At 40.1% G+C, this 25,418-nt stretch overlaps 1 protein-coding gene across 2 annotated transcripts in view; it reads right to left on the bottom strand.

The window, feature by feature from the left end:
• Positions 1–25,418, bottom strand: part of ARHGAP26 (Rho GTPase activating protein 26) — a 588,303-nt gene that overhangs the window by 356,591 nt on the left and 206,294 nt on the right. For both annotated transcript variants that reach the window (XM_077265841.1, XM_077265842.1), the window contains exon 12: positions 9,180–9,216. In XM_077265841.1, the coding sequence (XP_077121956.1) occupies positions 9,180–9,216 (37 nt within the window). The remainder of the gene's footprint in view (positions 1–9,179; positions 9,217–25,418) is intronic.

Raw genomic sequence — 25,418 nt, forward strand, 5'->3', positions numbered from 1 at the left:
GTGTACCCTGAGTTCTATGTGAAGATTTTCCCTCCAAATTTGCATAACATGTCGAAAATCCACAGGTAAAAAACCCATTTGCGTTTTTAACCCCTTCATGACCCAGCCTATTTTGACCTTAATCACCTGGCCATATTTTGCAATTCTGACCAGTGTCCCTTTATGAGGTAATAACTCTGGAACGCTTCAATGGATCCTAGCGATTCTGAGACAGTTTTTTGTGACATATTGGGCTTCATGTTAGTAGTAAATTTAGGTCAATAATTGTTGCGTTTATTTGTGAAAAAATCGGAAATTTGGCGAAAATTTTGAAAATTTCGCAATTTTCGAATTTTTATTTATATTTTGTTAAACCAGAGAGTTATGTGACACAAAATAGTTAATAAATAACATTACCCAATTGTCTACTTTACATCAGCACAATTTTGGAAACAAAATTTTCTTTGCTAGGAAGTTATAAGGGTTAAAATTTGACCAACGATTTCTCATTTGTACAACAAAATTTACAAAACCATTTTTATTTAGGGACCACCTCACATTTGAAGTTAGTTTGAGGGGTCTATCTGGCTGAAAATATCCAAAAGTGATACCATTCTAAAAACTGCCCCCCTCAAGGTGCTCAAAATCACATTCAAGAAGTTTATTAACCCTTCAGGTGCTTCACAGCAGCATAAGCAAAATGGAAGGAAAAAATGAACATTTCACTTTTTAGTCACAAAAATGATCTTTTAGTGACAATTTTTTTTATTTCCCAAGGGTAAAAGGAGAAACTGGACCCCAAACTTATTGTACAATTTATCCCGAGTACGCCGATACCCCATATATGGGGGAGGGGAACCACTGTTTGGGTGCACGACAGGTCTCGGAAGGGAAGGAGTGCCATTTGACTTTTTGAATGAAAAATTGACTCCAATCTTTAGCGGACACCATGTCGCGTTTCGAGAGCCCCTGTGTGCCTAAACATTGGATCTCCCCCACAAGTGACCCCAGTTTGGAAACTAGACCCCCCAAGGAACTTATCTAGATGTATAGTGAGCACTTTGAACCACCAGGTGCTTCACAAATCGATCCGTAAAAATGAAAACTTTTTTTTTTTTTTTCACAAAAAATTCTTTTAGCCTCAATTTTTTCATTTTTATATGGGCAACAGGATAAAATGAATCTTAAAATTTGTTGGGCAATTTCTCCTGAGTACACCGATACCTCATATGCGGTCAGAAACCACTGTTTGGGCGCATGGCAAGGCTCGGAAGGAAAAGGAGCGCCATTTGACTTTTTGAATGAAAAATTAGCTCCAATCGTTAGCGGACACCATGTCACGTTTGGAGACCCCCTGTGTGCCAAAACATTGGAGCTCCCCCACAAGTGACCCCATTTTGGAAACTAGACCTCCCAAGGAACTAATCTGGATATGCAAGGTGCACTTTGAACCCCCAAGTGCTTCACAGAAGTTTATAACGCAGAGCCATGAAAATAAAAAATCATTTTTCTTTCCTCAAACATTATTTTTTAGCCCGCATTTTTTTTATTTTCACAAGGGTAACAGGAGAAATTGGACCCCAAAAGTTGTTGTCCAGTTTGTCCTGAGTACGCTGATACCCCATATGTGGGAGTGAACCACTATTTGGGCACACATCAGGGCTCGGAAGGGAAGTAGTGACGTTTTGAAATGCAGACTTTGATGGAATGGTCACGTTGCGTTTGCAGAGCCCCTGATGTGCCTAAACAGTAGAAACCCCCCACAAGTGACCCCATTTTGGAAACTAGACCCCCAAGGAACTTATCTAGATGTGTGGTGAGCACTTTGAACCCCCAAGTGCTTCACAGAAGTTTATAAGGCAGAGCCGTGAAAATAAAAAATCATTTTTCTTTACAAAAAAATAAGTTTTTAGCCCCCATTTTTTTATTTTCCCAAGGGTAACAGGAGAAATTAGACCCCCAAAGTTGTTGTGCAATTTTTCCTGAGTATGCTGAAAACCCATATGTTTGGGTAAACCACTGTTTGGGCGCATGTTGGGGCTTGGAAGGGAGCACCATTTGACTTTTTGAACACAAGATTGGCTGAAAATCAATGGTGGCATCATGTCGCCTTTGGAGACCCCTGATGTGCCTAAACAGTGGAAACCCCTCAATTCTAACTCCAACACTAGCCCCAACACACCCCTAACCTTAACCATAACTCTAACCACAAGCCTAACCCTAACCCCAACACACCCCGAACCCTAATCTTAACACTATTTCCAACCATAACCCTAATTCCAACCCTAACTCTAATTACAACCCTAATCCTAAGGCTATGTGCCCACGTTGCGGATTCGTGTGAGGATTTTTCCGCACAGCTTTGAAAAATCCGCAGGTAAAGCACACTGCGTTTTACGTGCGGATTTACCACGGATTTCCAATGTTTTTTTGTGCGGATTTCACCTGCGGATTCCTATTGAGGAACAGGTGTAAAACGCTGCGGAATCCGAACAAAGAATTGAGTGCAGAAAATACAACGCAGCATTTCCGCGTGGTATTTTCCGCACCATGGGCACAGCGGATTTGGTTTTCCATAGGTTTACATGGTACTGTAAACGTGATGGAAAACAGCTACGAATCCGGATCCGCAGCCAAATCCGCACCGTGTGCACATAGCCTAATTCTAACCCTAATTCTAACACTAACCATAGCCAGAAAACTGCTACGAATCCGCAGCGGCTAATCCGCTGCGGATCCGCAACCAAATCCGCACTGTGTGCACATACCCTAATTCTAACCCGAACCCTAGCCCTAACCCTAACCCTAGCCCTAGTTCTAACCCTATCACTAGTGGAAAAATAAAAGTAAATATTTTTTTCTTTATTATTGTTTCTACCTATGGGGGTGATAAAGGGAGGGGTTTTTTTTTTTCCTATTTTGATCGCTGTGATAGAACCTATCACAGAGATCAAAATGTACCTGGAACGAATCTGCCGGCCGGCTGATTCGGCGGGCGCACTGCACATGCGCCCGCCGTTTTGGAAGATGGCGGCGCCCATGGAGCAGACGGACTGACACCAGGAGGGACACCGGAGGTCGGCAAGTATGAGGGGGGGGGGATCAGACAGGAGGACGGAGTGGAGCGGAGGACAGCAGATGACAGGGTAGAGGACGGAGAGGACGAGATCGGTGGAGGTAGCAGATCGCGATCTCAGCCATGGCTGATGCTATTGCAGCATCGGCCATGGCTGGATTGTAATATTTCACCAATTTTCATCGGTCAAATATTACTATCGCTCTGATTGAAAGTGAAACAACACTTTCAACAGCCAATCAGAGCGATCGTAGCCACGGGGGTGGGAAGCCACCCCCCTGGGCTCAAGTACCACTCCCCCTGTCGCTGGAGGTCGGGTGAAATTACAGCTAACCCTTTCACCCGGCCTGCAGGAGCGCGATCCGACCATGATGCATATGCTGCGTCACAGGTCGAATTGGCACAGGTTTTCATGACTCATACGCTGCGTCAAAGGTTGGGAAGGGGTTAATGCATTTGCACTGTGGAAACGCATCAAAAACACATGTAATCCACAAGACTATTATCAAAGTTTTATCAAAGCCAAATATCAGGAAGTATCAAAGTCAATGCAGCCTTTTTTTATGACATACAAAAAACAAAAACATTGCAGAGTCAAAAAATTGCATGTAAACAAAAACACTTAAAAACACAATGAAAAGTCACAAGCAATACAATTTACTTCATAGGTGCAGAAATATTGCAGAAAATCTGCCACATCAAAACCTCACAAAATACCTCTCATGGAAACATAATCTAATACTTTATTATAATACTAAACACAATCCGTTCTATACAATACTTAAGGTATCCATAGATTTAATCCCATTTTCCACCTTTTGGCAACAGCTTATTAACATTTAAAGCCATCAAACAGACAAGAAAATTTCAGATTCATCCAGATGGAAAGGACAAGACTAATTCCCACCAGATAGTAGCTAGGAACGTCAGCTTCCTGTTCAGATCATGAAAGGTCAGGGATTGTTTTGCAGTCTTGTACCCTTTTAATGGCAAGAAATAATATCTAATTAAATATCCAGGCAGCTTTTATCGCTCTCTGATTTGACTCTTAATGAGGTACTACCGGGATAAGAGCTTATGTCTTGGAGCTTGTTTGCTAAGCTTCAGTACAGAAGTTTTGACTCTGTCTCCCAGGGGCCACAACCTAATTCAGCAGTAGCTCAGCAACTGCTGAAGACAACTGGCTTGCTGATGAATGTCGGAACTCTGCTGTCAGCACAGCTACAGCCCACTATCATAGTTATCAAGGACCTTTCACAAAATTGGACAGATTACCAAAAATGGGGCAAAGTGGTTGATTAAAACGTTAGATGTTTTTTTTTCCACTGCATTGCGAAGATGTTAGGTTTTAAAGTTTAGGGCAAACATACTAATTTGAATCAAGTGGGCATTAACAGATATTCTTCTCTTGGGGGAGGGGGGTGTTACTTTTTCCCCTGTATGATGCTGCCCAATCATAAGAAGTTTGCAACATACAGCGGAAAACGAAAGTCAAAACACAAAAACACACAGAAAATGATCTAACAGGTATTTTCAGCGTGATCTGGTGAGAACGTGAAGGTTTTTATTATTTTTTTTAGTCTCTTTAGGGTACTTAGACCAGCATTCGCTTGATCACACATACAATACACTAGAATACTTCTGAGAAGTTGCCATCTCTGCATTCCTGATAATCCAAGCCACAATAGACTTAATAAGAATGTTGTGATTTTTTTTTACTCTAGACTGCAATTCTGTAGATTCACCGGGGTATAAGGTATACAAAATAAAGAGAAAATAAATACATTTAAAAAAAAAAAATTATGTGTTTGAATCACCACTTTTACAAATAAAAAAAAAAAAGCATAATTGGTGTTGCTGCTTCCATATATATTAAAATATTATTTAATTCATAAACTTTAATGCTGTAAATAAAAATAAGAAATCGAAAAACCGGACCTGCCATTATTCAATTGTCGCACCTCCCACAAAGAATTAAATACAAAGGTCTAGTATGTGCCCCTAAATGGAACCAATAAAAACTAAAACTCTGCACAGAATAGAGAAGCTCTCATACAGCTCCTATAATAGAAAGATAAAAAAAGTTGTGGGCCTTGGAAAATTGCAAAACAACCACATTTTATTTTTAAATGAAGTTCAGAATTATACTAAGACACCAAATTAAAATAAAAAAAAAACGATATCCCTTTGGCATTGCTGAAATTGTGCTGACGAAGAATCTTGTTGCTAGTTCACGGTCATTATCTGTGCTCCAAATGAGTACATTTTGATATCAATGGATCTGAAGGCAGGCAAAAAGATTAGGGAAAAGCAGGGCTTTGGAAGACACTTACATGCATTTTTTTTATTTTACAGAAATGAAGACAAGTTCCCTAACAAAAGCGATTTGCAAAATTTCATAATTTCCATGCTGGACAAAATTTATTACAAAAAAATAAATACCTAAATAAAGTTTTGTTCCACTTTGCGTAACAACTAGAGGCAAGTTTTCCCATGCAAACATCCTAGATGGATTAGTGTTTTTATGAACTATGCACTGGCCCTGGATGTTTGATCCAGACAAACAAACTGGCAAACGATGCAATGATTCCCAGCAAGCTAATGAGAGGCTAGCCTATAAAATATTACCACCTTTCTAGGAAAACTTAAAACTTATTGTTATACATCCAAGTTAAACAATTTTTGAGCTGAAATAACAAACGCTAGCTGACAAAGTTTAGACTACAGCCATTACATTACAGAAATATGGATTACATCATTCCTAAAAGAAACTTATTAGTATTCATAGCACTGACAAATACTGATACAAATTTGTTTGCTAATTGTAACAAATCAAATGGTAAAGTGTTACAGATCAGAAAATCTACACATCAGAGCTACCATATAGTGCCACCATAAAAGTAGTATGCACTATAACATTGCTTATTAGATAAGTAAACCGTGATGTTTAAAGAATGTCCTAAAAGAAAATAAAACTCAAAACCACTGGCATCTTCTACTACTAAAAGGGGTTGACAACTACTTGGATCATTTCTTTCTAAAATCCATGTGTCCCCTGAGGAAAATAAAAGCGTATGCTCGCCTCCCACATTGGTTTTGTTCCAGCGATATAGATGACTGGTTCCCCGGCGTGTACATGACATTATGTCATGTAAACAATGCAGATTATCAACGACTGCTAAATGGCTGAAGTCCTCACATGACAAAACCTCAAGTAGGCACTGGGACACTGGCATCAAATTTGCTGGAACTATGTAGTTATGGGCAGGGAGTATGGGCTTTTCTTATTTTACTCAGGGAACTCAGGTGTTTAAGAAGGAATTGTACAAGTAGTGAAAAACTCCTTTAAGAGTAACCAGACCTCTGCAATCAACTGCTTGAGTGGTGAAACTAGCATGTAAGCCAAGTGTAGAAGCTGCAGGCGACCATAGGACTGGAGGTCATCACTTCTGGTACCCACATGGACCACTGAAGCAGCGACAGATTGAAGGTGTGAGTAACTGGCATGTCTACCTTTCCATATAAGAAGGCCAATTTTGTGAAATCCCGGTAAATACTGACTAGTGAAATTATATGCCACACAAACAGTTTAAAACACTCAACTGTTATCACAGCATCCTCCTCCTAAACAACTATATACAGTGAAAGCACTACTGTGCTCAGCACTCCGCAGGTCACTTCCATACACACAACAGAAGGCAGGTAATGTGATAAGAAACCCCAAGCTATTTCATAATCCAATCACAAAAGGATTGGACAAAAATGACAAAAGTCAACAATAGATTGGCAAAGAAAAAAAGCCAATGAATTGACAAAATGTAATTTCCACTGATCGCACTACCTTTCAAGAGAACGGCTGTCCTGCTACTTCCAAGATAAAGGTTGAAACAAATTGCTATTTGTACAGTTAGTAGCTTGCATTTCAACAATTATTACAGAGAAAACCCATTCTAAAAATACGTTTTTGTATTGCTTGCAGAAAGCCTTGTAAAGAGTGGAAGAACTGAAGTTTAAAAGGGTGGTTCGAAAGCCAAATACATTTTCATTCAAAATCTATATCTATATAGTGCCAAAATTTATAATGAACTGTCACCATATGGCCACTCACTAATTGTGCAACTGTGGGAGACAATTAGGTCACGTTCACACGTTCAGTATTTTACATCAGTATTTGTAAGCCAAAATCAGAGGAAAGGTATAAAGGTACCGTCACATTTAGCGACGCTGCAGCGATCTAGACAACGATGCCGATCGCTGCAGCGTCGCTGTGTGGTCGCTGGAGAGCTGTCACACAGACAGCTCTCCAGCGACCAACGATGCCGAAGTCCCCGGGTAACTAGGGTAAACATCTGGTTACTAAGCGCAGGGCCGCGCTTAGTAACCCGATGTTTACCCTGGTTACCAGTGTAAATGTAAAAAAAAAAAAAAAACACTACATACTTACATTCCGGTGTCTGTCGGGTCCCCCGGCGTTCTGCTTCCCTGCACTGTAAGCGCCGGCTGTAAAGCAGAGCGGTGACATCACCGCTGTGCCCTGCTTTATGGCCAGCCGGCGCTGACACAGTGCAGGGAAGCAGGACGCCGGGGGACGCAACAGACACCGGAATGTAAGTATGTAGTGTTTTTTTTTTTTTTTACATTTACACTGGTAACCAGGGTAAATATCGGGTTACTAAACGTGGCCCTGCGCTTAGTAACCCGATGTTTACCCTGGTTACCAGTGAAGACATCGCTGAATCAGCGTCACACACGCCGACTCAGCGATGTCTGCGGGAGATCCAGCGACGAAATAAGGTGCTGGCCTTCTAGCTCCGACCAACGATGTCACAGCAGGATCCTGATCGCTGCTGCGTGTCAAACACAACGATATCGCTATCCAGGACGCTGCAACGTCACGGATCGCTAGCGATATCGTTGTTAAGTTGTTCAGTGTGAAGGTACCTTAACAGAAACACGTCACCACTTCTGTATTTATCCTGGTTTTGGCTTACAGATACGGATGGAAAATACTGACCAAATACTGAACGTGTGACCGTGACCTAAATGTGGCACTGTGTTGAATTTCGGGAAACTACTCGTTAAATTAGTTATGTAGAAGTTTTTACATTCTTCTGTGACTGGTTTATTGCAAGCAGCAGAAAGTTTGCAAACTTTGCTAATATACATAATTTACAATAGGGGTTGAAACATTTTAATAGCAACTGTAAAGGCCCCGTCACACATAGCGATTTACCAACGATCACGACCAGCGATACGACCTGGCCGTGATCGTTGGTAAGTCGCTGTGTGGTCGCTGGGGAGCTGTCACACAGACAGCTCTCTCCAGCGACCAACGATCAGGGGAACGACTTCGGCATCGTTGAAACTGTCATCAACGATGCCGAAGTCCCCCTGCAGCACCCGGGTAACCAGGGTAAACATCGGGTTACTAAGCGCAGGGCCGCGCTTAGTAACCCGATGTTTACCCTGGTTACCAAAAAAAACAAACAGTACATACTCACCATCTGATGTCCGTCAGGTCCCTTACCGTCTGCTTCCTGCTCTGACTGAGTGCCGCCGTACAGTGAGAGCAGAGCGCAGCGGTGACGTCACCGCTGTGCTGTACTTTCACTTTCACTTTGCGGCGCTCAGTCAGTGTGGGAAGCAGACGGCAGGGGACCTGACGGACATCAGATGGTGAGTATGTACTGTTTTTTTTTTTTACATTTACGCTGGTAACCAGGGTAAACATCGGGTTACTAAGCGCGGCCCTGCGCTTAGTAACCCGATGTTTACCCTGGTTACCAGTGAAGACATCGCTGGATCGGTGTCACACACACCGATTCAGCGATGTCAGCGGGACCTCAACGACCAAAATACGGCCCAGGCCATTCCGACACGACCAGCGATCTCACAGCAGGGGCCGGGTCGCTGGTACGTGTCACACATAGCGAGATCGCTACTGAGGTCGCTGTTGCGTCACAAAACTTGTGACTCAGCAGCGATCTCGCTAACGATCTCGCTATGTGAGACGGGGCCTTAAGTAGAATACAGAAATTATTAAAACCAACAGTAATCATTATGAGGGAATTCAGCTTGGACCAATGTTTTTCAAAGATGCAGAAAAGTTCAAACCAGTACTTACATCCTTCACTTTGACTGTCTTTATTTGAATTGTAGACCTAAGAAAATAAAAAGAGATATTTGATATTTAGCAATGAATATGGAGGAAAAAAAAACAGATTTTAAGTAAAAAAAGGAAAACATTCAAAGAAAAGTTAATCCAAACGACATCTAATGACATAGCATTTACGGTATGTAACATTACCTATAAAACAGACCTTGTATATTTTGTGATAACATATGAAACTGCAACTACAAATCTTAAAACATACCCCTCTGACGTAAATTCCTAGCTCATAATTATTTTGAGAGGTGGTACAATGTTACCACAGATCTAGCAGATGACAACCACTGGTTTAAAGTCCGGAACTTTTATTGCTTTTTGGAAATATTGTACTAAGATATTTGTGCATAAAATAATAAAGTATTAATACAAAATTATAATTCATAACAGTAATGACATATTTATGATTAATTTGAAAGTGCACATGCATGTTTCCTGTACAGATGGGGTTGGACCTATAAAACATTAGTCTGCCACCGGGTATGGTCTAACAAATTAGGAGACGTTTGCTTGTGTGCATGTGGTCCATAGGTAAACGAGAATAAGCAGTTATATTTTATGGATGCCATCTGCTTGTACATGCTACATAAACCATCTTAAGTCATTTTACAAATACAAAGCTTTAATATTAGGCTAAATGGGTTTGAAAATATATAAATATAATAGTGGCAATCACGGTGAGACTTCTTGAATATAATATAAACTATCGGAAGCTGATATCTCATAGGATCCTTCAAATGTCCCTCTGGTTTTATTGAAATGAACACTCCTGCTACTTCCTTTTCTGTTACAGAACATATACGTTGCTCAGCATAAATGAGTACACGCCAGCAGATTTGTCTGAAAACCTTTCCTTTCAGAATCAACATTTTCTGTTATACCATTCTAGAAAATACTCCCACAAATGTGAACCATTGATTGCAAAAAAATTGTTATTTTACACATCCACAACAGTAATTTTCCTAACAAATTCACTTAAGACCATGCTGCAAAATGATTATATACCAATGAAAATCTTAGGAGCAAAGCTAAAGTTTAGACTACAAAATTCTAATTAAGAAGAATTCAACCACAGGTAAGTCCAATGATTCATTAAACAGGTATCCAATAGACAGTTGACTATACAAGGGTGTTTTCTCCAAGAAAACCCCTTCTCTTTTCAAGTTGTTGGTAGTGGCACCACATGGAAGAGAAATGTCACAAGACCGGAGAAAGAAAATAATTTCTTTACACAAGAAAGGTGAAGGCTATAAGAATATTAGAAAAACTTTACTTCTCAGTCAGAATATTGTAGCAAAAGGAAAGCAACAATTTAACAAAGATGGAACTGCAACCATCTCACAAAGACATCTAGGACAACCATATAAATTAACTAACAAACTAAAACTACATTCTAACACTATAGCATGCAAACATGACATATGGAATTGAAATTGCCATTACTCCTGTAGGCTATCAGCCCAGGAGAGGTATCGTGTTAGGTTAGATTCCCAGAAAAGAGGATAGCCTCGTCATTGGCTGCTGGGCACCCATGAATTGTCCAATCTCCCCTCCTTATGTACCTGTGTGCCTTTTTTTTTTTTGCTTATGTTTAATGTCTATATTTGCCCCCTTTTTCACACGCAAAGCGCCATGAAATAAATGGCGCTATAAGAATGTATAATAATAATAATTTATGTGCCAAGTATCTTCATTTTAACCTAATTTCTAGAGCAGTAATACAATTCCAATATCATACATTTCATGTTTGCATGTTCTAACATTACAGAGTGCAGCTTTAATTTGTTAATTATATAAAAAGGTGGCTACTCTTAGCTTGCACCTATTCACACCTGTTTTCTGTTTGGGAGTGACAGTCAGTCTGTGATATTTAACCATAGAAGTTAACACCTGAACAGGAGCATCCAATGGTAGAAGAAAATCGGCATGTAAGCTTACACCATGTAGAAAGTCAAACTGGGATGTGTTTCTCATGTCACAATTGAGCATACACTGCAAAGGAACGGCATGCATGAGTGTCGTCCAAGAAGGAAACCTATCCTATGGCCCATGTACAAAAAAAATTCCTTCAATTTGACAGAGCCCATACTGAAAAATATGAATACTCTATACATTAGGGACCAAGATAAAGGTTTCTGGAGCTCATGGCTTCACAAAGTTGAGCACAAAAAAAACCACATGGTGCCCACAGTGAAACATAGTGGAGGCTGCATAAGTGCTGCTGGTTTTGGAGAGCTACATTTCATTGAAGGTATCATGGATTCACAGATGTATTAGTCTACCATCACTCAGTGTCCTTAGTAGATGCTTACAATATGACAATTATTAAAAAACATATCTAAGCCCACTGTTGCATTTTTGAAAAAGAACAGGGTGAAAGTGATTCAGTGGCCATGTAATTTTACCTTAATTAGCATGTTAGAGTTTTAGCTTGTTCACCATCATCGTTAGGAAAGGCCAGGTGATGCAAATTTCCCAGCTTTATAAAAACCCAGCCTTCTCTAACCTTGTGCCGAAAAACACAGCAATGGGTTCTTCAAAAAGCAGCCTAGCACTCTGAAAATGATAATGGTGGACACCCACAAAGTAAGAGAGGGCTATATGAAGATAGAAAGGCGTTTTCAAGTAGTATTTTCCTCAGTTCGAAATTTAATTAAGAAATTACAGTGGAGGTCAAGATAACGTCGTAGGATTGCTGGAGACGCAAATCAGAACCCCCGCTTGAATACAAAAGAACTTCAGAAAGATTTACCAGACTCTGGAGTTGCGAAACATTGTTCTATTGTTCAGAGACACATGCACACCTGAACAAATATGGCTTCATGGAAGAGTCATCAGAAGAAAACCTCTCCTGCATCCTCACGCTAAAATTCAACATTAAAATTATGCAAAAGAACATCAAAACGAGACCGATGCATTTTGGAAACAGTCCTGTGGACCGATGAGGTTAACCCCTTAGTGATAGAGCAATATGGTACTTAATGACCAAGCCAATTTTCACAATTCTGACCACTGTCACTTTATGAGGTTATAACTCTGGAACGCTTTAACGGATCCCGCTGATTCTGAGAATGTTTTTTCGTGACATAATGTACCTCATGTTAGTGGTAAAATTTCTTCGATATTACTTGCGTTTATCTATGAAAAAAAAACGGAAATATGGCAAAAAATTTTAAGATTTTGCAATTTTCAAACTTTGAATTTTTATGCCCTTAAGTCAGAGAGATATGTCACACAAAATAGTCAATAAAGAACATTTACCACATGTCTACTTTACATCAGCACAATTTTGGAAACTAATTTTTTTTGTTAGGAAGTTATAAGGGTTAAAAGTTGACCAGCAATTTCTCATTTTTACAACAAAATTTACAAAAACTTTTTTTTTTTTTTTTAAGGGACCATCTCACATTTAAAGTCACTTTGAGGGGTGCCCATGACAGAAAATGCCCAAAAGTGACACCATTCTAAAACTACACCCCTAAAAGGTGCTCAAAACCACATTCAAGAATTTTATTAACCCTTTGCGTGCTTCACAGGAAGTGAAGCAATGTGGAAGGAAAAAAATAACATTCAACTTTTATTTTATTTTTTTTAACAAAAATTTCAATTCGGAAACAATTTTTTTTTTTATTTTCACAAGTGTAAAAAGAGAAAGTGAATCACAGAATTTGTTGTGCAATTTCTCCTGCATACGCCGATACCCCATATGTGGGGGTAAACCACTGTTTGGGCGCACAGCAGAGCTTGGAAGAGAAAGAGTGCCGTTTGACTTTTTCAATGCAGAATTGGCTGGAATTGAGATCGGACACCATGTCGCGTTTGGAGAGCCCCTGATGTGCCTAAACAGTGGAAACCCCAACAAGTGACACCATTTTGGAAACTAGACCCATTAAGGAACTTATCTAGATGTGTGGTGAGCACTTTAAACCCCCAAGTGCATCACAGAATTTATAACGTAGAGCTGTGAAAATAAAAAATCTTTTTTTTTCTTCAAAAATCATTTTTTAGCCCGCAATTTTTTATTTTCACAAGGGTAACAGGAGAAATTGGACCCCAAAATTTGTTGTCCAGTTTGTCCTGAGTACGCTGATACCCCATATGTGGGGGGGACCACTGTTTGGGCACACATCAGGGCTCGGAAGGGAAGTAGTGACATTTTAAAATGCAGACTTTGATGGAATGGTCTGCGAGCGTCACACTGCATTTGCAGAGCTCCTGATGTACCTAAACAGTAGAAACCCCCACAAGTGACCCCATTTTGGAAAATAGACCCCCAAGAAGCTTATCTAGATGTGTGGTGAGCACTATGAACCCTTCTGCTTCACAGAAGTTTATAACGTAGAGCCATAAAAATAAAAATCATATTTTTTCAACAAAAATGATCTTTTCACCCCCAAATTTTTACTTTCAGAAGGGTAACAGGAGAAATTGGACCCCAAAGTTTATTGTGTAATTTATCCTGAGTACACTGATACCCCATATGTCCCCCAACACTGTTTGGGCGCATGGCAGAGCTCGGAATGGAAGGAGCGCCATTTTGGAATGCAGACTTTGATAGAATGGTCTGTGGGCGTTATGTTGCTTTTGCAAAGCCCCTGATGTATCTAACAGTATAAACCCCCTACAAGTGACCCCATTTTAGAAACTAGATCCCCAAGGAACTTATCTCGATATGTAGTCAGAACTTTGAACACCAAAGTGCTTCACAGAAGTTTATAATTCAGAGTCGTGAAAATAAAAAAATAAAAAATTCCACAAAAATGATTTTTTTGCCCACAATTTTTTTTTTATTTTTGCAAAGGTAACAGGAGAAACTGGACCCCAAAAGTTGTTGTCCAATTTGTACTCTGATGCCCCATATGTGGAGTAAACCACTGTTTGGGCGCACGGCAGAGCTCAGAAGGGAGGGAGCACCATTTGACTTTTTGAACGCAAAATTGTCTGGAATCAATGGTGGAGCCATGTCGCGTATGGAGACCCCCTAATGTGCCTAAACAGTGGAAACCCCCCAATTCTAACTCCAACCCTAACCCGATCCATAATCTTAATCACAACTCTAACCCCAACACACCCCTAATCCCAGCCCTAACCATAAACCTAATCACAACCCTAACCCCAACACACCCCTAACCCTAATCCCAACCTTAACCATAACCCTAATCAAAGCCCTAAGCCCAACACACCCCTAACCCTAATCTCAACCCCAACCTCAAACCTAACCCTAATCCCAACCCTAATCTCAATACACCCCTAACCTTAATCCCAACCCTAACCATAACCCTAATACCAAACCTAACGCTAATCCTATCCCTAATCCCTACCCTAACCCAAACCCTAATCAAAGCCCTAAGCCCAACACACCCCTAACCCTAATCTCAACCCCAACCTCAAAACTAACCCTAATCCCAACCCTAATCTCAATACACCCCTAACCTTAATCCCAACCCTAACCATAACCCTAATACCAAACCTAACCCTAATCCTATCCCTAATCCCTACCCTAACCCAAACCCTAATCCCAACCCTAATCCTAACTTTAGCCCCAACCCTAACCCAACTCACTTTAGCCCAATTGTAACCCTAATTGGAAAATGGAAATAAATACATTTTTTTATTTTATTATTTTTTCCTAACTAAGGGGTGATAAAGGGGGTTTTATTTACAATTTTTTTTTATTTTGATCACTGTGATAGAACCCAAATGAAACAAGAGGAAAAATCATCTTCTAGTTGCCGGCCGGCAGATCATGGCGAGCGCACTACGCATGCACCCGCCATTTTCTTACCGGAGGGAGACGCCGGTGGCCGTGAGGGGAAGCAGGAGGACCCAGGGACACCGGGAGACACTGGTAAGTATGGCGGGGGGCTCGGGGACCCCATTTCTCTGTTCTCTGATGTGCGATCACATCAGAGGACTGAGACATTGAATGGCACATCGCACTTTTTTTTGTGGTCAGCGGTAAACAGGTAATATCGGCGATCACAAAACAGGGGTCGGTAAAAACCGACCCGGATCATGTTCTTTGGGGTCTCAGCTACCCCCGGCAGCTGAGACCCCAAGACATGCCAGGTGCCAGCTGGCGGGCGCATGCACCAGCCATTTTCTTACCGGAAGAAGATGGCGGCGCCCATGGAGGGGAATCGGGGACCCTATTTCTCTGTCCTCTGATGTGCAATCACATCGAGGACAGAGAAATTAAATGGCAAATCGCGTTTTGCTTTTTGCAGTCGCCGGTAAATGGTTAACTAAGGGCAATCACAACTCGGGGGTCGGTAAAAACCAACCCAACCAATCATGTTCTCTGGGGTCTCAGCTACCCCCGGCAACAGAGACCCCAGAGAAATCCAACCCCTTAACTACCGGCGTGTCAGCGGTCGTTAAGGGGTTAAAATAGACCTCTTTGGCCACAATGATCAAAAGGTATGTGTGGAGAAAAAAGGGCACAGAATTTTAGGAAAATAACATTTTGCCAACTATTAAGCATGGGGTTGGGTCAATCATTCTTTGGAGTTGTGTTTTGCAGCCAATAGCACAGGGAACATTTCACAGGGAGAGGAAAGAATGGATTCAATTAAATTTCAACAAATTCTTGATGCAAACATAATCACCATCTGTAAAAGAGCTGAAGTTGAAAAAATGATGGCTTCTACAAATGAATAATGATCCTAAACACATGTCAAAATCCACAATAGACTACCTCAAAAGGCAAAAGCTGAAGGTTTTACAACTACCCTCACAGTCCTCTGATCTGAACATCCTTGAAAAGTTTTGCATAGGCCCACTTTCCATTTTTTAAATATAAAAGATAAAAAAAATATATATTTTCCCTAAAATACAAAGGAAATGCATAATCTTTAACTGTAGGCCTTTAAGAGATCATTTCATATTAAACTTGCTTAACTATTCACAATAACAGTAATTTTGAACAGGGTTGCCCAAACTTTTACATGCCCCTGTATGTCTCCTGATCTGAACCCAACTGAAACACCTATACAGAATTCTAAAGAGACAAGATGGGCATCACTCTGCATCCAGAAACCAGGCTCTAAAACAGGACGTTCTTGAAGTATGGAAAAGGATAGATGTTACAATAAATTGCCAATGTGTCCCTGTTCCTTCCATGCCTTAAAGACTTGATAAGATCCTTAAAAAAAGGTCACAAAGGTCATGCAAAATACTAGATATGTTTTTGATGTAGGGTGTAGTCAACCAAATGTAGTTAGCTAATTAGAATAAAACTGAAACTTTTGTAATCAAAGTTATATTACTCTAACTCATGGTATGGGTTAACAAATGTTCTATGAAACGCAGTCTTGTCAAAATTTAGAAAACTGTTCTTGTTTTCAGTGGGTATGGGTTAAACATCTTTCTTTTCAAAGTGGTTGTACCCATTTATGCTAGTCACTGCACATCCTACATATAAAGTGTTTTAAGGGTTTATCCAGAACTTTGTTATTCTTCCTATGGAGCCTAGAACTTACAGTCCGGTAGTTGCTACCTGCCTTTTCAACCGGACAATGATCTCTGTCGGATTAGGGCGGTCATGGACAGCTCCTGCTTCCAGTGATATCACATCACCAGAGCAGGTTCTTTTCTTCCACTCTGCTGATGGAAAGTCATTACCGATGTCATCCTGATTGACAACAGTCGCAATAACTGGAGGGAGCCAGCTTTCAATCAGCAGTGAGGCTCCATTGACAGAGCAGACAGGAAGAGAAGGCACTGATCTATTGTTGTGAGGTGAAATAAAGTAGGAGAGTCACCACCTGAGCCTGCAGAGATCACTGAAAGGCAGAACTAATTACCTGCCAGCAAATGCTTCGACCCATTAAAAGAAAAAAATAATAATAACCAAAGTCCCAAATTACTATTAATCTAAATATACTTTTAACAAACTTTGCATAAATGAATAGTACAGGACACTTAAAAAAACAAAAAACAAAAAAAACATTGTAGTATATCTTAACAGAGAAATCTGCTTCTTTCTCCGCTTAGAAGACACTACTACCCCTTTCCCCTGCCACCTGAATTTGACATCCAATCTGAAAAAGCAGCTTAACTCCTTTTTGTCTGACAAATGCCAGTACAGTTAGGAGTCAAGCTACCCAGCCTATTATACTCTATGGAAAAGGATGAAGTGGAAGAGTGAAGAGCAAAGTCAGAATAAAAGCAGAAGGTAACACAAAGATCCTAATGAGCTTTCTGACAAGTTTTACCTCACTCTTGAACTGGATTCCGGGGCCTAGGGCCAACTAGTAACATTTACTCTAGGGGCTCACTGTACAATTACATGCAAATATTACATCATCTTGAATCACAAATGTACTGATGCTTCTATATAATAAACTAGGTAAATTGTTAAATGAATGATAAGATTACTGTCTGTAGATCGTGAAATTAGTGTAGTTTGCCAAAAACTACACATACAAAGGATTGAGGGAGCCATGCCTGCACAGGGGCCCACTGGAAGATTTATCTGCTTCACAGTGGGCCAATGTAGGCCTGGAGTCACATCTACACAGCAGTGCTGGATAACATCCTCCATGCTGCGGCTACTTCTCTCTGAGTGCTAAGGAATGAAGATTAGGGATTCATTCTTGTGTTCTGTGTTGTGTCTAACAGAAATCATCTTTCCCATACACAGCAACTAGTCTACTCCCACTAGCTCAGAGTCAATTGCAAATTAGAGACGGATCCTGCAGAGGGGAAAACTGGTGAGAATGCAAGTTACACAGTCATACAAATGGTCAGAAGTGGAATTATTCCTCATGTAAACAAACAAGATAGCCTACTCTGAAAAGATTCAGTTACCCTTTAACCTCAAATGTATTTGTATATGTTATATTCATTTGTAATGTGTTCTCAGTATATCATTCTGTTGTCTATGTATAGCAAAGCTTTCTAGTTGACAGACCATGACCTAGATGTAGCCTTGCAAAGCTTGTGTGCAACCCCCACTCGATGTAAATCTCCCAAGGCCCTTAGCCAACAGAGTTTGCAGAGATATAACTGGACAAGGGCACAATTCTGAAAGAGGCATGTCTCACACTGGGAGCGACATACGGCATGTCTGGCCGAAGGAACGTAGATTATGTATCTTACAGTTCTAACACTTTTTTACGGTTTTATGTGAAATGCTCATTGATGATCACGGCAGAGTGAACGAGTTGAAGCAGGATTTGTTAGCTGCGAGTAAATGTTTGATTTGGAATGCAGAGCAGCTGCAATGTACAATGATGTCACAGCGCGATATGCTATTGGTTAAACCCTGAACAGATGTGCGTATGATCTCTGCCAAAACAGACTGGAATCTAAACTGCTGCCAGGCCATAGCACATGTACCAAGCAGGCTCAAGTCAACTCTAGGGACAGTCCCCTGCAATGGCACAGACAGGCAGAGGGAAAGAATCCTTAAGAATAACATCTATAAAACTAGTTGGTACATCAATACTGGCTAAGCAGTCTGAAAACAATTACATATTTCTTTATAACTGTAAGTGCAGACATTATCCAACAAATGGCTTGCATTACATAAAGAAATGAGAACTACGCAAACATTAAAAATAATGACTTGATTTACTGCAGAATTAACTCCTTGTAAAACATTTTAAAAATCACTCATGAACTGGACATTTTTAGCTAACTGGTTTTAGTAGAGACAGATTTTACTATAAAGATATTAATTTGGCCCCATTGGGAGGGCAGTGCCTTCAGCTAAGTCCTTTTCTGAGATCATACGTTTACACTTTGGTTGTAGTCACTAAAATATATTTCTGCCCTCCACAATTTCCAGATCAACAAACACTAGATTTAGAAAGTTATTAGGATGTCCACTTTGTACACTATACAAGAAATTATTGAAAGGGATGGTCCAAAACTAAAATTTACTCTAATCCTAAATGTCAGTTTATTTAACCCCTTTCAACTCCCTCACACCTTCTTGACCAGGCCAAATTTTACAAATCTGACCACTGTCCCTTTATGAAGAAATAACTCTAACGCTTCAATGGATCCAATTGATTCGGAGTTTGTTTTCTCGCGACATATTGTACTTCATGATAGTGGTACAATTTCTTTGGTATGACTTGCATCTATTTCTGAAAGCATCCAAAATTTTGCCAAAATTTGGAAAATTTTGCAATTTTCAAACTTTTAATATTTATGCAATTAAATCAGAGTTATGTCACACAAAATAGTTCATAAATAACATACCAACATGTCTACTTTACATCATCTACTTCTACTTGGAATCTTCATTAAGAATTTGTAGGTATTTCTTAATATTATCGGTGATATTAGAAAATTGTAGACTAAACTCGGTAATAAAATTAATGGAATCATTTTTGTGTTGTTGATTACTTCTATCCAAAGAATTATTTTGCGTTAAAATAATAAACTAGTACAATCTGTTTTGTCCACAATATTTTCTGCCCTTTTTTTTTTTTTTTTTAGGGACTTTCATCACATTTGAAGTGACTTTGAGGGGCCTATATGTCAGAAAATACCCAAAAGTGACACCAATGTAAAAACAGCACCCCCAAGGTGCTTAAAACAACATTCAAGAAGTTTGCTCACCATTCAGGTGCTTCACAAGAATTAACGAGATGTGGAAGGAAAAAATGAACATCAACTTTTTTTCACAAAATGTTTTATTTAGACCCAAATGTTTTTATTTTCACAAGGGTAACAGGAAAAAAATGTACCCCAAAATTTGTTGTGCAATTTCTCCTGAGTATGCCGATACCCCATAAGTGGGGAGAAAACCACTGTTTGGGCACACAACAGAGATCGTAAGGGAAGGAACGACTTTTGACTTTTTTTTAATGTAAAATTTGCTGTAATAATAAGCAGATGGTTGTCCAGTTTGAGAGCCCCTGATGTGCCTAAACAATGGAAACCACTCGAAAGTAACCCAATTTTGGAAACCAAACCCCTTAGGTAACTTATCTAGATGTGTGGTGAGCACCATGAACCCTCAAGTGCTTCATAGAAGTTTATTATGTTGAGCCGTGAAAATAAATAAATAAATAAAAAAAAAAAAATCATATTTTACCTCAAGGAACTTTTTTTAGCCCAAGATATATTTTTATTTTCACAAGGGTAACAGGATAAAATGCACCATAAAATTTGTTGTGCAATTTCTCCTGAGCACACAGCCAAAATGTGGAGGAAAACTACTGTTTGTGCGAACTGCAGGGCTCTGAATGGAAGGAGCGCCATTTGACTTTTTGAATGCAAAATTTGCTGGAATCATTAGAGGACGCCATGTAGAGTTTGGAGAGCCCCTGATGTGCCTAAAGAGTGGAAAACCCCACAAGTGACCCCATTTTAGAAACTAGTCCCGCAGGGAACTTATCTAGTTGTGTGTAGAGCACTTTGAACCACCAGACGCGTCACAGAAGTTAATGACGCTCTGCCTTAAAAATTAAAAAAGCTACTTGTTGCTGGACTAGTTTGAAGGCACCTTGTCACATTGGTAGAGCCACTAAAGTGCCAAAATAGAAGAACCTCCTGTAAGTGACCTCATTTTACAAACTCACAGAATTTTATACCATTGAGCAGTGAAGAAAAAATAATTACATTTTTACCACCAAAATTTTAATTTAGCCCCAGATTTCACATTTTCACACTGGGAAGGAGGTAAAACCGGCACCAAAATATGTTCCACAATTTCTGCTGAATGTGGAAATACCCCATATATGGCTATACAATATTGCTTAGCCACATACGGTGAGACTCAAGAGGAATGGAGCGCTATTTTGCTAGAATAGTTTGCAGGCTCCATATATACTCGTAGAGCCCCTAAGTACTAGAAGAGCAGAATCTACCCTCAAGCGACCTTATTTTGGAAATTATAACTAGTGTTGAGCGATACCTTCCGATATTCAAATGTATCGGTATCGGATTGGATCAGCCGATATCCAAAAATTATCGGATATCGCCGATACCCGATACCAATACAAGTAAATGGGACACAAATATCGGAAGCTATCCTGGATGGTTCCCAGGATCTGAAGGAGAGGAAACTCTCCTTCAGGCCCTGGGATCCATATTCATGTAAAAAATAAAGAATAAAAATAAAAAATATGGATATACTCACCCCTCCGACGGACCCTGGCTCTCACCGGTGCAAGCGTCTGCCTCCGTTCCTAAGATTGCAGTGAGTGAAGGACCTTCGATGACGTCGCAGTCACATGAGCGGTCACGCGACCAATCACAAGACCGCGACGTCATCGCAGGTCCTACACTCACTGCATTCTTAGGAACGGAGGCTGCCGGTTGCACCGCTGAGGTCCAGGGTCCGTCAGAGGGGTGAGTATATCCATATTTTTTATTTTTATTCTTTATTTTTTACATGAATATGGATCCCAGGGCCTGAAGGAGAGTCTCCTCTCCTCCTGACCCTGGGACCCATACGCACCGCACACGCCTGAGAACTTATAGGAACTTCCGATTCCGATATCACAAAAATATCGGAACTCTGTATCGGAATTCCGATACAGCGAATATCGGCCGATACCCGATATTTGCAGTATCGGAATGCTCAACACTAATTATAACCCTTTGGGAATTTATCTACCTGTGTAGTGATGATTTTGATTCCATGGGTGTTTTCCAGTAACAAGCAGCAGTGGATGTTGCTGAGTGAAAATAGCAAATTGCCATTGTGATGTCCGTACATTATGCCCAGCTCATGCTTCTGGAGACATACACCTGTAAATTAGGTGGGCTGTCATCGCTACAGAAATGCCCAACATGTGGAAGCTAAGTGTGGTTTAGGCACATTGGGGCTCAGAAGGGAGGGTGGTATTTGGATTTTGCTGAATTTCTTTTGGGGGTGAGAGGAACCATTTCACCTTTCCATTTTCCAGAGCCTTTGTGCTACCAGTAACATGGAAGCCCTCTATATTTTCATTCACATACGACAGACCTGAGTGAGGACTTTTTTGTGGATTGAGTCGAAGCTTTTATTGGGAACATTTTACATAACATTTGGGATCACATTTATCCTGCACTCTACACGGAGCCCTTAGCCTAAAAAAGATGAAGACAGCAGAATCATGGGCCAAACAGCGTCCACAGTGCCTCCATCTACCTCATTATAGGAAATATTTCACTGGGGGTTCTGTCTGAATCACACAATTCAGAGATTTACATGGAAACCCTGCTGCAAGCGCTCAGTGTAGAGCACAGGATAAATGTGCGCCAAGCCTTACTGCAGATCTTTGAGAGGCAGAATGAACAAAAACAGCAGAAGGTGAAGAATTGGTTTTATTTTTTACGCCGTTCCTTGTGCGGTATAAGTGATTAGACGACTTTATTATTCGGATCGGTGCTATTACAACCATAAGAGATTTATAATGGGTTTGGGTTATGTTTGGCTGCTGTCACACACTAAAAGAAGTCTTTTTTAGCAAAGCTATAATTTTTCCATATTTTGGCTGATACAGTCATGTGAGGGCTTGCTTTTTGCGGGACGAGTTGATGTTTTTTATTGATACCATTTTCGGACTCATGACATTTTTTGATCTCTTCCTATTCCGATTTTGGGAAGCAGAATAAACAAAAAAATGACAATTCAAGATTTGTTGTTTTTTTTTTGGAGGGGGGGTGTTTAGGTCATTCCATATGTGGTAAAATTGATAAGGCAGTTTTATTTTTCGGGTCAGTATGATTACAGCGCTACCAAATTTATATCGCTTTTTTAATGTTTTGGTGCTTAATTTAAAATATTAAAATATTTTACAGAAAAAAGAATTGTATCTGCATCAATTTATTCTGAGAGCTATAACTTTTTATTTTTCCACTGATGGAGCTGTATGGCGGCTTGTTTTTTACAGAACATGATGACGTTCTCAGTGATAACCATTTTTTACGTACATTCATTTTTTTTATCGCATTTTATTCCACTTTTTGTTTGGCGGTATGATGATAAAATACATAGCAAAAAGTGAGAATTAAAATATAACTTTTATTAGTTAATTAAAATATAAAAGGGAAAAAAGGTGCCACCATTGAAGTGAAAAAGTAAAAAAAGGCGGTTATTCTAGTTAACATAAACAAACAAGCCGACCAATGAAAGAAACACCCCTCTAGGACCAATAGCTTCCTCCTGCAGTAGCCAGGATCGGATCTATATAATTACAGGGTACACTATCATAAAACAAGGTAGTGCCTATAGACATTAATTCACAAAAAGCACAATAGTGTAGTCCTGTGTACATATATGTAATCAAATATAACATCCGATATAAAAGATGTCACTGCCAATCATAATAAATTGGTACACAGATATTCAACATTTACAAAGGTAAATATAAAACAAGGGACAATCTCACCAAATTAGATGGCTGTGTGTAGGGAAGGAGGTAATCTTGTATCGCAGACAGGCCATCAGGCGATTCGTGGAACTAACAATACCCTGTCAATCCCTATGGGGCTAACAATAGTCTATCCCCAAGACTCCCGCCATGACCAGGGCAGTCCACAGCTACCCCTGTCATGAACATTCCCTGCACTTTCCCTGAGTGATCGACCCAACGAGTTTCACTCAAGCCTAATCATCAGGGGCCTCGCTTGTAAAGGTGAAATAAAGTGCTAAGTGCTGTGCTGAAAAGACGTGTGGTCCCTCCACTCTCTATGGCAGTTCTGCCATAGAGAGTGGAGAGACCACATCTGTAAATCTGTATACCAATTTATTATGATTTAGGTTTTATGATCGTGTACCCTGTAATTATATAGATCTGGTACTGGCTCCGGCAGGAGGAATCTATTGGTCCTAGAGGGGTGTTTCTTTCATTGGTCTGCTTGTTTATATATGTCAACTAGAAAAAAAACCCTCTTATTATTTTTTCACTTCAATGGTGGCACTTTTTCCCTTCATATTTTAATTAACTAATAAAAGGTATTTTAATTCTCACTTTTAGCTATATATTATATCTTTCTTGGTGAGATTCTAAACAGATCTGGTGGTATTATTCCATCAAAGCTTTTTTCAAGTATGAAGATAAAGCAAAGTTGTTTTGCCTCGTTTTTTTTTTTTTGCAGTGTTCACTAAAGGGGTTAACTAGTGGGATAGTTTTATAGGATGGGTCGTTACGGATGTGACAATACCAAATAAGTGTACTTTTTTTTCCCTCTAAAAATATTTATGGGTTCATAGTATTGTAGCAGAAAGAAGGAATATGAGTAGCTGGAGAAATACCAGGGCTTCAAAGGAGAACTGGAGAAGGTGTGGAAAGTGAAGGCAACAGTAATTCCAGCGGTGACAGGAGTACTTGGAGCAGTGACCCCTAAGTTGGAAGAGTGGCTACAACAGATCCCAGGAGCAACATCTGAGCTCTCTGTCCAGAAAAGTGCAATGCTGGGAACAGCTAAGATCCTGCGACAATTGGAGAGCAGAGGGGTTTCCCTCCCTCTGCTTGTCTGCTAGATACTGCGATCGACATCGCAGGTGCTACTCCTGCACTGAGTGGCGGGTGTCCGCTGTCAGAATCTGTGTGGGGGAATATTATGGACAAGGGCAGTGTGTGTGTGTGGGGGGGGGGATTTATGGAGAAGAACTGTCTGGAGGAGACATTATGGAGAGGGGCAGTGTGGAGGGACATTATGGAAAGGGAAGAGGCAGTGTGGGGGGATATTTTATGCAGGTAACACAGTGAGGGCCAATTATTTATTCAGGGGCACACCATGGGATAATTTGTTTATTTATGAGGCAATACAAGAATACTTTTATTTTTAAGGGTACTGTGTTGGGAAGTGTTACAGTAGGCCGGAGAAGAGGGATGTTTGGAGAAAATCTCATCATGGCATCTCTACTATGGCAAAATAGCTGGAGACAAAAGAGTTTAGAATGATTTTAAAATCAGAGAAGATGTCATCTATAAGGTACCTGTATGTTAATGTTTATTTATGGTACGGACTACGTCTCATCAGTACTGTGGTTCCTGTATTATTAGAAGTCTGATGATAGCTGGTAACAACAACTCCCAGTATCTCCTTACCATTGTTAAGGACATACTGGGAGTTACAGGTTCACATGATACATATGTAAATGGGCTGACCTGAAACTGCAATTGATCACTGTACTAAGCCTGGCAATTTATTCCTGCACTGACGATGGTTCTGGCACTGCATTTATGTACTGACAGTGGTTCTGGTGCTGCATTTGTGTACCGACAGTGATACTGATCATGA

The sequence above is a fragment of the Ranitomeya variabilis genome, chromosome 5, assembly GCF_051348905.1.
Source record: "Ranitomeya variabilis isolate aRanVar5 chromosome 5, aRanVar5.hap1, whole genome shotgun sequence".
Classification (NCBI taxonomy): Eukaryota; Metazoa; Chordata; class Amphibia; order Anura; family Dendrobatidae; genus Ranitomeya; species Ranitomeya variabilis.